The sequence below is a fragment of the Mytilus trossulus genome, chromosome 4 (genome assembly GCF_036588685.1).
Source record: "Mytilus trossulus isolate FHL-02 chromosome 4, PNRI_Mtr1.1.1.hap1, whole genome shotgun sequence".
NCBI classification, from domain to species: domain Eukaryota; kingdom Metazoa; phylum Mollusca; class Bivalvia; order Mytilida; family Mytilidae; genus Mytilus; species Mytilus trossulus.
The window spans coordinates 46390750-46404485 of record NC_086376.1 but is presented as its reverse complement, the minus strand read 5'-3'; the positions used below and the strand labels follow the sequence as shown (position 1 = coordinate 46404485).

The 13736-nt window shown below is 30.2% G+C and overlaps 1 protein-coding gene and 1 non-coding gene across 2 annotated transcripts in view; one reads left to right on the top strand and one right to left on the bottom strand.

The window, feature by feature from the left end:
• The window catches only part of LOC134715385 (secretory phospholipase A2 receptor-like), a 39802-nt gene extending 33924 nt beyond the window's left edge, over positions 1-5878 (top strand). The window contains exons 13-14 of the mRNA XM_063577538.1: positions 2759-2910; positions 5703-5878. Coding sequence (XP_063433608.1) covers positions 2759-2910; positions 5703-5767 — 217 coding nt within the window. The 3' untranslated portion in view covers positions 5768-5878. The remainder of the gene's footprint in view (positions 1-2758; positions 2911-5702) is intronic.
• Positions 5879-10821: 4943 nt separating this feature from the next.
• On the bottom strand, positions 10822-11043 carry LOC134717365 (small nucleolar RNA U3). Its single transcript, XR_010107297.1, has one exon. It is a non-coding gene; the product is annotated as a small nucleolar RNA U3 (small nucleolar RNA).
• Positions 11044-13736: the final 2693 nt, after the last annotated feature.

Genomic DNA, 13736 nt, shown 5'->3' with positions numbered 1-13736 from the left:
TATTTTCCATAACATGATTTTAAAGTATAATAACCAATACGATCTTGTTTTTGTTGCTCTTGGGGATTTCTTGAATACAGGTGTTTTTTTTATTTTGAAAAAAGAGGAATACCGTTGGTTCCCATGGGAATGCCAATTATTGGTGAACAAATATGAACTCACAAATATGTTTTCAATACAAACAAATTCAGGCATCTGATGATTTGAGTTTCGGAAATTTTTGATTCAAAGTATGAGTTGTCCCTTCCAAAAAAAGATGTACGTTCGTGAAACAATTTTGGACTAATTTTTTATCTGTTTTGAGTTAAGAATGAGGAATACTTGTGTAAAGGTTATAACGTCACTTTAGAAATTCAAATGTAACGTCATTGAGTTGATGGCTTTAGCTAACTTGGCTGTGTATTTTCATGTGCTAGTTAAGATGGTTTTATGTAATGTATCCATTTTTATTCTGTAGCTAGTCATCACTTCGGTTTTATCATGTATATCTATTTTATGGTAATTTTATGAAATATACCGTTTGCAAAAGTATCAATTATTCTAAATAATAAGGATGTTCTTAACCCAGGCATCAAACCCTAGCCGTATTGGTTGCAACGTTCCGTGCTCTTCAACTTTGTACTTTTTCGAACATTTTTCATCTGAGCGTCACTGATTACGCACGTCTGGCGTATCAATTTTAAATCTGGTACATTTTGTTAGTTAGTGTGTTTCTCTGTCCTATATGTTCTTCCATTAATTTTTATTGTAGTCCTGTCATGTTATTTTGGCATTTTAAGGGGGCTCCTGGGTATAAATCATTTTTGTTCTAATATAGGATTTCGCTATATTTTTTTATAAATGAACTTTATCATATACTTGAAAGAATAATGAATTAAAAAATGGGGTCACCGTTCATTTTAGCACACAATCTGCCTCCGGAAGAAGTATAAATTTTTGTTGATGTCCTTTTTTTCTGTTGAGCCAGTAGGAGAAATAGAGGTAGTATCTTAATAAAAAAAAAAGACCTAATTACAGAAATTAAATTTTACAATTACTTAGTTTATGTACAGCTTATTTGAAAACAATAATAAAAATATAGGTCACCGATGAGTTAAACAAGATATTTCAAATTTAATGCCCAAAAAATGGCAATCGGGTTTTTTTTGGTTGATTTTCGTACAATATTGTAAAGTTATAACTAATAGTGTAATAAATAAAATTTGAAATGAAAAAATAAAGGTTTTAATTTTTGATGAAATTTTTGTACCCACAAGCCACCTTAATATCGTATTTAAACATTGCCATAAAAGCGGGAAATGTCCTGTACCAAGTCAGGAAAATGGCCATTGTTATATAATAGTTCGTTTCTGTGTGTCTTACATTTTAATTATCCTCTTATATTTGATGCGTTTCCTTCAGTTGTAGTTTGTAGCCCGGATTTGTTTTTATTCTCAATCAATGTATAAATGTCGAACAGCGGTATACCACTTGTCTTTATTTATAAAAGTCTATATTTACAATGTTGCACGAGAAGAGGCACTTACACGTACTTAGTGTAGTACTTCGTTATTTTATTTTAATTTGCTTTTCTTCGTGCATTGAACTGATTGACAGACTCAGCTGAATTTTAAATAATATATGCGTAGCAAAATGTATCTTTGGTGAGTCATAAACAAAAATTTTGTCATACGTTTTTTTTCATTCTTATTGTAGGACCTGATATATGTTCTTTCTTTGTTTACTTCATTTAAGCATATAGTTTTGTTTTTATTGTGGCTTTGCATCAGCTCCAATTATTATTTGTGTTGCAAAAGTACAGGGTTTTCTTAACCTTCAAAGTAGTACACACTATTGTCATATTTAAGCATATAGCCTTATAAATGAGATGAATTTCAGCGAATTAAGTCATCTTATGGCAATATGCCCATGCATTTGTTTCTTTTTTCTTGATTTTATGAAAACAAGTGATTCTGATGACATTCTTCAATTTGTATGAAAGAAACACACATGAAGAATAAAGAATTGTCACAAAACAAAACCGAATATCGTCAAATTGTAAATACATTACTAAATTCAGAATAAGCAAACACCTATGATTTAACTAGATATGTAGTGGAACTTTATAATGCTCTTCAGCTTTGTACTTGTTTGGCTTTATAACTATTTTGATCTGAGCTCCACTGATGAGTCTTATGTAGACGAAACGTGCGTCTGGCGTATTAGATTATAATCCTGGTACCTTTGATAACAATTATAGAAGATACGAATCACCTAAAACTATCTATTTTATGAATTCATGTATATTATAAAATAAGATAAACAGTATACCCATTTTATATTTTACACTTAAATTAAAAGAAGATTGATGTTATATCTACGTCGTCAACTCATCTTGTACTAAGTTCAACTTACAGTAACATTTATAATTCAGTCGTTGGAACAGTGAAAGGGGGTAAAACACTTGTTAACAAGGTTTATTGGAGTCAGTGATGTAAAATTATATGTTATCTTTTTTTTTATCACATATCTTCTAATATTTTTAATTGAATTAAAAAAATAAAATAAAGTAAAAATGATATTTTGAATAAAGCTGTGCACACTGTTTATGTGGCTGTTCATTTTCATTGATTCCATTATCAATGTATCAGAGGTATACATAGGAAAAATGCTTTAATCAAACTTTTCTTTCTATTGTGAAATGGACTTATATTTGATGTTCATACATTAACACCAAAATCTCCTTCCCTTACGACACTATAAATATTTTGTGTTGCAGAAATTGGAATTCAGAACCTAGTAACCCAGTAACAGACAATTGCGCTGTTATTTATTATGGAGGACGATACAATGATGTTAAGTGTAACAACAATGTTTCTTATATTTGCGAGAGAGATGCTCACCAGCCTTATAATCCTCAGACATCGCATGGTAAGTTTGAAAACCAAAATAAGGATATACAATATTCTATCGCTTCCATTCCATGGTAGCATACGCTATAAATTTATTACTTTGGGATTTCATAAGGCTTATTTCGTTTATAGTGACAAACAAAAAGGTAAAATATGCTACACAGAAGAACAAGTGGTCAGTATGCTGGAGTTTCTTATCGACAACATATTTGTTGAGTTTGGAGGTAGATTTTTCCAACAAATTGTCGGAATTTCTATGGGAACAAACTGTGCGCCTCTTCTTGCCGACCTCTTCTTATTTTCATATGAATCGGAGTTCCTCCAGACACTTGTCAAAAACAAGAGGATCAAAGAAGCCAGATTATTTAATTTCACTTTCAGATATATTGATGATGTTCTTTCCTTAAACAATCCGAACTTTTCTGATTGGGTTCCATTGATATATTCCCCAGAATTATAGATTAAAGAAACAACAGACACCGCTTCCTCCGCCTCATTTTTAGACTAATATCTCGAATTTGATTTACACAGTCATCTCAGTACCAGAATCTTTGACAAACGAGACGATTTTAGTTTTGAAATTGTAAATTTCCCCCACCTTAGTAGCAACAAACCAACTTCACCTGCATATGGGATATATATTTCCCAACTTATTCGATATTCAAGAGCTTGCAGCTCCTACTCAGACTTTGTTAAACGTCATCAGTGTCTGAGTAGAAAGTTGATGAACCAGGGGTATGTCAAAGAACGTCTCGTCCTTTTTCTAAAAAAGTTCATCGGAAGGTACCAAGACCTTGTTGATAAATATTTCGTATCAACTTCACAAATAATACACGATGGTCTTGATGTATAGATTCTGCGTACTGATGTTGTTTATCATCTTAACAGCATGTTTTACTGTTCTTTCATTTGTCTTTGTTCTATTATTAATATTACTTTTACTGTTGAATGGTTTTATGTGATATCCGTTTGACGTGGCTCGGTACTTATACATCTCGTCAATGTGTGTGTATTGGCTTTCATTTTTTGGTGGTTTGTTTTGTATATGCGACTCTGTATTTCTTTTGTTCTTATTACGTGACTCTGTACTTTAAAAGATCCCGTCAGTATTATTTTGGTCTATTATATGTCATTATGATATATTTCTATTATGAATTACTATATACGTTGAACCACAAACGTCAAAATCATTCAATTATTAATCAATTGTCACTTCCCGTTTTCATTTCATTTCGTTTAAAAATCGAAAGTAAACGTGATCTACAGTCTACAGCCATTAGAATCGTCACATTAAGTATAGATGCAGATCCTTCTATCCAATATTAAAAAAAATGATTCCAAATAGATATTTAAACGTATTCAAGGATATAAATGATTGTGAAGTGAAAAAGTCGTTACAAGTTCATTTGTGCAGTGGTTTAAAAAATAGATCGAGGCACCCAACTTTTGTTGATCAGGGGTGTGCCCTGAAAATAACTGAAGTGAAGTTGTGAACCATATTACCAGATCCCTGATCTTATCTTCATATCTTAGCATCACATCAGTCAATTCATTCAATATTGACAATAACTGCCTACATTAGCAATCATAATGTCTTCAAAGATCCTAGACTAGTCCTTGAAGGACTTGGACATATATGTATAGCTAGTTATATAAACATCCTAGACCCCTTGCTATTATAAAAAATAAGCCTGAATTTTATCACGGGCAAAAGTGACTAAAGCCCTCAAAATCCTAGCTGAAACCCTGTTCAATCGCGTAGTGGAATTAACTATTTTTGGATTCTCATAAATTCTACCTATAACTTTTGGACTAGTTTAAATCTCGGTCTATTTCTGTAATTTGTTCTTACATATTTGTAATTTTTAACTCTGTATGCTTACATTGCCTATGTAAATTTTACAACTGTTTGTATGCACATTGAACGACACGTTTATGTGACGTATACAAATTTTATGACGTCAGACACTCAAGTCAATCCATGTGTTCGTAGATAGATGTTTTTGTGTTCTGTTAAATTGTTCCTTTTAAAATTGTTATCGATGATGACTGATGTACCCATATTTTGACTATTTTATTAATTGTGACTGTTTATTTAACGCATCATGTAAATATAACGGAATTTGATGAGACTGTTATTAAAGAGAGAGGGTTAGCGCTATAGAACCAGGTTTAATCCACCATTTTCTACATTTGAAAATACCTGTACTTAGTCAGGAATATGACAGTTTTGATGCGTTTTGTTATTTGATTTTGCCATGTGATTATGGACTTTCCGTATTGATTTTCCTCTGAGTTCAGTATTTTTGTGATTTTACTTTTTTCCAATGTCAAAAGACTAACCGATGGGCATAGCACACAATACGTTAGAGTTGTATCTTTTTAGTTTACATCAACAAGTACAAACAGCAGAAATATTCGAAAATAGTATTAACATTAAGTAACTAAGTAAAAATATTTGACTTCGAATTCAAAATCTGAGTTATTTATACACAAAAGTGTCCGTTCGTATATGAAAGGTGCATGTGTCGAATGCAAAAAAGGTATGATTATGTTACAGTTTACGTATAAATACGGTATTTTTTAAAATGTTTAATCTTTCATTGATAATAATCATTTCGGTACCAATAAAGTTTAGAACCGTTGACCAACAGGATGCTAGTAAAATAACTTCCGTATGAAGAAATATCATCAACTTAAACGTCATTATTTATATTATACAGATATGCTCTAATATTCTGTGTCAAACATATTATCAAAAGTTAAATTTTAGGCATCATGTAACTAAAGTAACTGTTTTGTATTTTACAGGGTTTCAAAACCTGCCATTTTATCTCAACACTGCAATGATGGTGATCATATGTTGGTTATATTAAAGATCTGTAGCAGCCATAATTTGACAATAGAACCTTTACTGTGCATTTGATGCATTTTATTTATCTGGCTTATTTTGTACGATTACACAATGTTTTATAAAAATCTTTATAATCAAAGTGCAATGTCATTTATTTATTAATGTTGTTTATCTGTCTTTGTTGCATTGTTGTTTGCTATTTTGTTGCAATGCTTTGTTCAGTTATTTCATTATTTTCCTCTTATAGTTAATGCGCTTCCCTCGGTGTTAGTTTGTAATCCGGATTTGTTTTCTCTCAATCGATTTATGACTTTTGAACAGCGGTATACTACTGTTATCAATTGCCTTTGTTTGACACACAACTTATAAATGAATTTCTAATTGTTTGAGCTGCTTGAGTATAGGACTAAACAAGAAGATGTGATTTATTTTGCTAAGAGACTACAACCCTTTAACACATAATTGCTAGAAATATATCTTTTTAATCTTGCTTTCAGCTGATATTGTTCATGTTTGATGTTCAATTATCTTTTTAGGACTTATACACTTGTATATGCTTTTATCGAACATATCTTTCTATTCAACTCTGTAAAAGGTATTTTTGAAATGAAAGGGTAATCCATTGATATCATTTTTGATGATCTTATTTTGTTTATATGAAATATATTCCGTTTGAAATGTGAACAAATATTTCACCAGTCGTATATTGAGTTTCAGTTCAGGTTGAAAGTTTTACAGTACTACAAACTTGAATTCTTCAATACCCGATTTCAGACACAAAATTGTTTGAATACATTGAATTACACTTTTCAAAAGAAGTGTGAAATTTTATTTCGTATTTTAGATTTCTTCAATTCTATCATGACAGGAAATCAAAGCGTTAACAATAAATTTTAAGACATATTTTCAGTGTTCGACTTATTCATAATTCCTGATTAGCTGTGCGTTCCATGTAACTTTTGATTTTAAGGATTTTGTTGTTCATACACATTTTTGATTTCGAAGAAGAACTGATATGGTTAGAGAATACAAATAATAACAGCATTTCAATCTCAATCCCAAATTAATATTCTTTTACTCGTCATTAAATTATATCTATTTTATTTTTTAGAAATTTTCTGTGAAAATATAAACGTCACAAAAAATACATCACGTTTTGTTGCGTTGATCCATTCATGTTTATTAATTGGTTTGTGTGTCTATGTATGCTTTCGTAAATTCATGGGATGTGTCCGTTGTTATTTTGCGGTTGACATATTTTTATTTAATATTGTATAATTAATTTATTTCTATAGTTGTGCTGCGCTTTTGTTCGTACTGTCTTCCTGTCACTAAGTGTTGTCCTTTAAGCGGTATTTTGAAGATTGTCATTTAAGCGAGAGGTCTGTTAAGAACTAAGTTCAGCCGATCATTTTTCCCTTAAGGGTCATTTACCAAGTGAGGAATATGGAAGATTCTATCAAAAAGTCCCTACCTAAGTATGTTGGCGTTTGTTTTTTGTAAAAGTTGAGTGTTTCTGTTGTTCCGTTGGTTTCCTCTTATAGATGATGGGTTTCCCTCTGTTTAAGTTTCTAACCCGGATTTTTTTTATCTAAATTGATTTATGGCTAGTAAACAGAGGTATATACTACTGTTGCCTTCATATCCGAGGAAAGTTGAAAGATATCATATTTCTTGGAAGTGTTGCGACCTTTTAAAAGCAGCAAACAGAAAGTAGAGAAAAGTAGGGTGTCATAACTTTCTTCGTCATGGCATAAAGCCATTAAAATCACAATTCACACCACTACATAAATGATATGTACATGAAACAAAACACCAAGGGTTTAGCGTGTGAGCCTATAAATCAGTCAATAATAAGACTGCAAACTTCTAAATCAATTTGCGCGCTTTGAACATTGGTAAACTACAGTCGTCCTAATTTAAAGTACATGTAGGATATTTATTATTATGTGAAACATGGCATCGATCGTATGCTTATACACCATCTATTTGTAAAGTAGACCGTTATACTATTGTTATAAATACAAATTTATGATCGTTTATGGTAATTATAACCCTGTATGAACATTGAATTTGACAGTGAATGTGCTTTCTAAAGTTATACACTATATTAGAAACAGAATGAATAATGATGCGATTTAACCAGGTTCAATCCACATTGTGTACATAAAAAAATGTCTGTACAAGTTAGGAATATTACAGTTGTTTGATGTGTTTGAGCTTTTGATTTTGTCATTTTTTAAGGGACTTTTAGTTTACAATTTTCCTCGGGATATTTTTTTTTTGGGGGTGGGGTCTTTTTTTATAAGTAATGTATAGAAATAAGAAGATGTGGTATAAGTGCCAATGATATTAACTATGTATTACCACTTCAACAAAGAAATAATAGAATTAAAACTAAAGGAGATGAGTTTGAAGACCTCGCCGATTTATTTTTTATTAGCTATATATAGAAATAAGAAGATGTGGTATAAGTGTCAATGATAATAACTATGTTGTATATACTAAATTTAGTCCTGGTATCTAAGATGAGTTTATTTACCACTTCAACAAAGAAATAATAGAATAAAAACTAACGGAGATGTATTTGAAGACCTCGACGATTTAAAACTTCCTCATTATAAAATCAAAAGTTTTTGAATAAAGGCAACAGTCGTATACCGCTGTTCAAAACTCGTAAATCCATGGACAAAAAACAAAATCGGGGTAACAAACTAAAATCGAGGGAAACGCATTAAATATAAAAGGAGAACAACGACACAACACCGGAACGCAACACACACAGAAATTGGCCAAGCATCAGACAAAATCCCACGAGAATAACAAATATAACATCTAAACCAAATACATGAATTTGGGATAAACAAGTACCGTGCCACGTCTTATCTTAACATCTCAAAAATAAGAGAAAACAAACGAAACAACATTAAAATGCATTACACATAGAAACGAACAATAATATAACAATGGCCATCTTCCTGACTTGGTACAGGACATTTTTAAAGGGAAATAAAAATGGTGGGTTGAACCTGGTTTTGTGGCATGCCAAACCTCGCACTTAAATGGCAAAGTTAAATATAACATTGAAATGACAACATAATATTACAGGACTACAATGCAAATAGGAGAACATATTAGACAAAAAAACACATGATTAAAAGATAACAAAAAGAATCAGGTTTAAAATTAAATACGTCAAAAACGCGCCTCGTCAACACAAGACTCACCAGTGACGCCCAGATATAAAAGATCGAAAGTGAAAAAAGTACAAAGTTGTACAGCACTGAAGATCAAAAGTTGAAAAAGGTTGTGCCAAATACGGCGTAGTTTTTATGCTTGGGATAAGAACATCCTTATTATTTAGAACAATTAATGCTATTGTAAACAGTAAATTTTATCAAATGAATATGAAAGAGATATACATAATGAAACTGAAGTATTAACGAATTACTGAAAACTAAACCCGAATACATATAATGCTAAGACCAGCACATAAGACACACCCGATTCAGTTCAGGCCTAAACGCAGTAAATCGTAAATTTTAAAATGACGTAACAAACGATGGCGAAAAGGCACAAACATTACGCCGCATTTGAATTTATGAAATTTAGAAACACCATGACGTCACATATGAAAAACTAAAATTCAAAAGTAAGATAGAATTAGGTTTGATTTTAGATTATATTAGAACTAAATACTGATATTATATTTAAACACAATGCATATTATAATCCTTATTAATAGCAATTAACTATAATATATATATATATATAGTCCAGTTTGGTATGAATCCAACTTCAAACGTAAATTATCGTACAAAATCAAATATAATTAATAAAGGCGGTGATAAATTTTTCTATCTGTAACACCTAAATATAATAAAAAGAAACGTCAACTGATTTGACAAAATTTCAAAATGACGTCACAAACGATGGCGAAAATGTAATGTAAACATTATTGTTTGTATGTAAAATGTTATTAATTAAATCTTAACCAGATACGCATACCCTCGTTTTTGTATGTTGTATAAAAAAAACTGTGTTGAAAGTTTTAGAACAGTGTGTCCGTCCTTCTACATAAGAATAATTATTTTATAAGTTAAAAATACGAACAATCGGATTGCTATAATATAACAAATAAACAATAAACAATGCAAACGTCTAATATGTATTAAAAAAAATATAATGAAACAATCTACTTTCTTCATTTTCTTTTCTTAAGTGCTGGACGACATGCCTTACCTCAAATCAGTATAACAATCATTATAATAAGAACAGAAATAAACAGAAAAGAAATGCTGATTACCTCTATCATATGTACATTCATCATAAAAAGTAAAATCACAAAAATACTGAACTTAGAGGAAAATCGGAAAGTTCATAATCACATGGCAAAATCAAATAATAAAACGCATCAAAACCGAATGGACAAGAGCTGCAATATTCCTGACTTGGTTCAGGCATTTTCAAATGTAGAATAAGTTATACTGAAATGAAAAAGGTAACCCAGTATTAAACCATATATCTAAAATCAACATTTTATGCAAATTGTGAATATTGTTTCGGGTATTATATGTCATATTCTTCACAAGAAAAAGAAACATCAAGGTTTTTTTTTATAGTTGACGTGATGTTTCGTATTCTTATTTTGGAATAGTTTATAACATGTTTATCTTGATTCCATTTTTTTTTTATCAGTTATCAAAGTAGTCCATATTAGTTTTTCTCATCTCCAAAAAGACAATTTGTTTATATAAACCATTCTTCTAAATGGGAATTGAAGTGTAACAATAGAAAAGTAAAACATTAGTAGTTATTCCTGTTTGTAATTTAATTGAAAACGAAAACTCTAGATTTCGTTCCACATTTTCAAACCCGTTATTATTATTGATTGGTTTTTCAAATTCATATTTTTATAATAATTAATCCGATTCTTTCAATCTTAATAATAAAATAGTAACACTCATAATCATAATATTATATGATAAGGTCAAAATAAACATAGATATTTTGATTAGAGGATTATAGTTATTTGATATACTATTTAAATTACTTATTAACTTGTGTTAAAGGGGAACCACTCAGAATGCGTCTCCTTCCTCCTGCTCCCCACTTAGGGAGGAGAGGAACGGTCATCAATAACCGAAGGCTAAGTCCCACCAAGCTAGGGACAGCCCCGATCGCCTTCACGCTCAGAAGGAGACGCTATTTCTCTTCATCGTGGGTTTAGGTCCAGTCAGGTTTATCTGACGTCCCGGCGATACATACTATAGAAATGATCCCTAAAAGTATGATCTTACCTAGTTAAGATAACATTTTGTTTTTGTTTACCTGTGTTTGTCACTAAGAGTAGGTGTTTGATATGGTTTTAACAGTTGCACGGAAAACAAACAAAGAGACTAGTGTGTGTGTTTATAATCATAATATTTTAAAAGAAATGGAAAATGAGAACTGAAAATTTCATCATTTTTCATTTTGATTTAGACATTAAACGTGTACGTTCTTTGTTTGTAAACTTTTCGGTTCAAGGGAAATAACCGATGTCGTATATTAGTTTTGTGCGAATTAACCCATTGTCATCTTGGTGTTTTTGATCAAGCGATTACTTGGTCGTTTTTTCAATGATTTCAGACCAAATATTTCATGATCACTTGCTTATTATATAATCTAGGATTGTATTTTTTTTATAAGCTTAATTAAGGAAATAATTAAAGATTATGTGAAAATATTATTTATTTGGCAAATAATTTCTAATTATGTGATTACTTAGACACTCCCTTATAGGTTCATCATCTCTACATGAATATCCAATTAATTATATATAGGAAAGATTAATATTGTAATCGCCTTAAATTTCTTTGATATTTTTTTTATAATTATTGTTGTTCATTTAAAATTTTATGTTTTTGAAAGTTTAAATCAAATTGAATTCAAAATGTATAATATGTGTTCACAATAAGATTGTTATAAATAATATATAAATTCACAAAATATACAACAATTTGGATACAGTAAATAAATATCATTAAAGTTCAAGCAAACATATATCTACCCCTAGATCTACCCAGTCTTCAGTCCTTAATTTAAATGAATTTCTTTACTAGGTTAATCACTTACATTGATTTACGGACTTTTGAATACAGTTTATTTTTTGTAATGTCTTTTAATAATTCAATTTTGCATGTAACATGTGTAACGCGTCTTCTGATTGTCTGACGTTATTTTGTTATGAGCCCATAGACATAATTTAGTCATGTGACCGTGACGTCATCATCGTTTTTTCATGGTTTTCTACGGTTTAAAATGGAATTTAGAATTAAGTTATAAGAAATGACTAATATTTTTTCTGTCTATTCGAAATAATATAAAAAAAATTGGTGCACACTGTTAAATAACCCGCTACGCGCGTTATTCAATATGCACCAATTTTTTTATATTATTTCTTCATAGACAGAAAAAATATTACAGTCATTCCTTAAATAAAACAAAAATATTCTTATATGGTATTTTTTATTTGTGAGTTTTTTCTGCTTAAATGTTTATATAAAATTTGTAAATTCTTATCCAAATTCAAGGGAAATAACCAGTGTAGTATTGATGACATTCGATTCACGTCATAGTTATCTCTCTTTATATAGTCGATCGGTTGAATGTACTTTCGTCTTTTGCATTCAATGGGATAATTTCCGTTGTAATGATATAAAATATTTACGGAAAATTGGTCGAAAATAAATTGACAACGCCAGGGCCATGAAAGAATTAAACCAAAGAATAAAAAAAAAGTTTTAGTAATAGTTCAAAGGGCCTTAGAAGTAGGCAAATTCAACCATAGGTACTTTAACCTATAATGGTTTACTTTTTAAATTGTTATTTGGATGGAGAGTTGTCTCATTGGCACTCACACATCATCTTCCTATATCTATACAGTATACAGTTTAAAACATACAGTAAATAAATCAAATAAAAAAACTTTATATCTATTATTAAAAAGTCTGTTAACGTAAACTGAATTCAACCTTTGTTTTACCAAGTATAACAAATATAACTTTACAAAGATTAATTCTTTTGATTTTTAATGACGATGAGTAAAGGGAAAAGATGAGAAAGTAATGATAAGATACGATTAGCACTGTTTATCAAGATCTTTATTTGACAAATTTGATCAGTGCTGGTTTTTAATTAATAATATTTCTTTTTTGCAATTTTTCATTTATTTTTTTGTTTTGTGGATGGGGTTTTTCTTTCGGTTTTTGGTTCCTAGACCAATTAATGCCATTTCGTATTATTTTTTTTAATATTAAGAAAAAAGATAATTTAAAAAAAGTTTTTAAGTCACTGGTGAGTTTTATGTAGACGAAATGCTCATCTGGCGTATTGAAGTATAATCCTGGTACCTTTGATAACTATTAAGTGACTTTTTGAATTATGCTACTACGGCTTCAGAAATAGGGAGAAACCAGTACGTCAACTCATTTTAAACATTGCTTAAAAATTATCATTGTTTTCCGTACATCTAAAATAAAAACGAAATTCTTCAACTTCAATTTCCCATAATTAATTAATGGAAAGATACAAAAAATCTATATAGCAAAATAATGATCAATTTCAATACTTTTGCAGTTTATGTTTTCGTTCGAATTTTCCTTGTCATGGCCCTGTATGTGTTAATAAAGTTTTCAGATTTTTGATTAAGGGTGTTTTGACACATCAGTACAATTTAATAAAGCTTTCAGATTTCTGGTTAAGGGTGTTTTGACACATCAGTTCAATTCAACTAAGCTTTCAAATTTCTGGTTAAGAGTGTTTTGACACATCAATTCAATAGTGTCATTTCCATATTGTGATTTATATTTAAACTATATACAACTGACATGAAAGAGGGAGGTTAAAATAGCTTTAATTTAAAACCGGATTTAAACTTAAAAATTTCCTCGAAAAATGCCCACACCAAGTCAGGAATGTTACAGTTGTTTTCCTGTGGTTCACCTAAT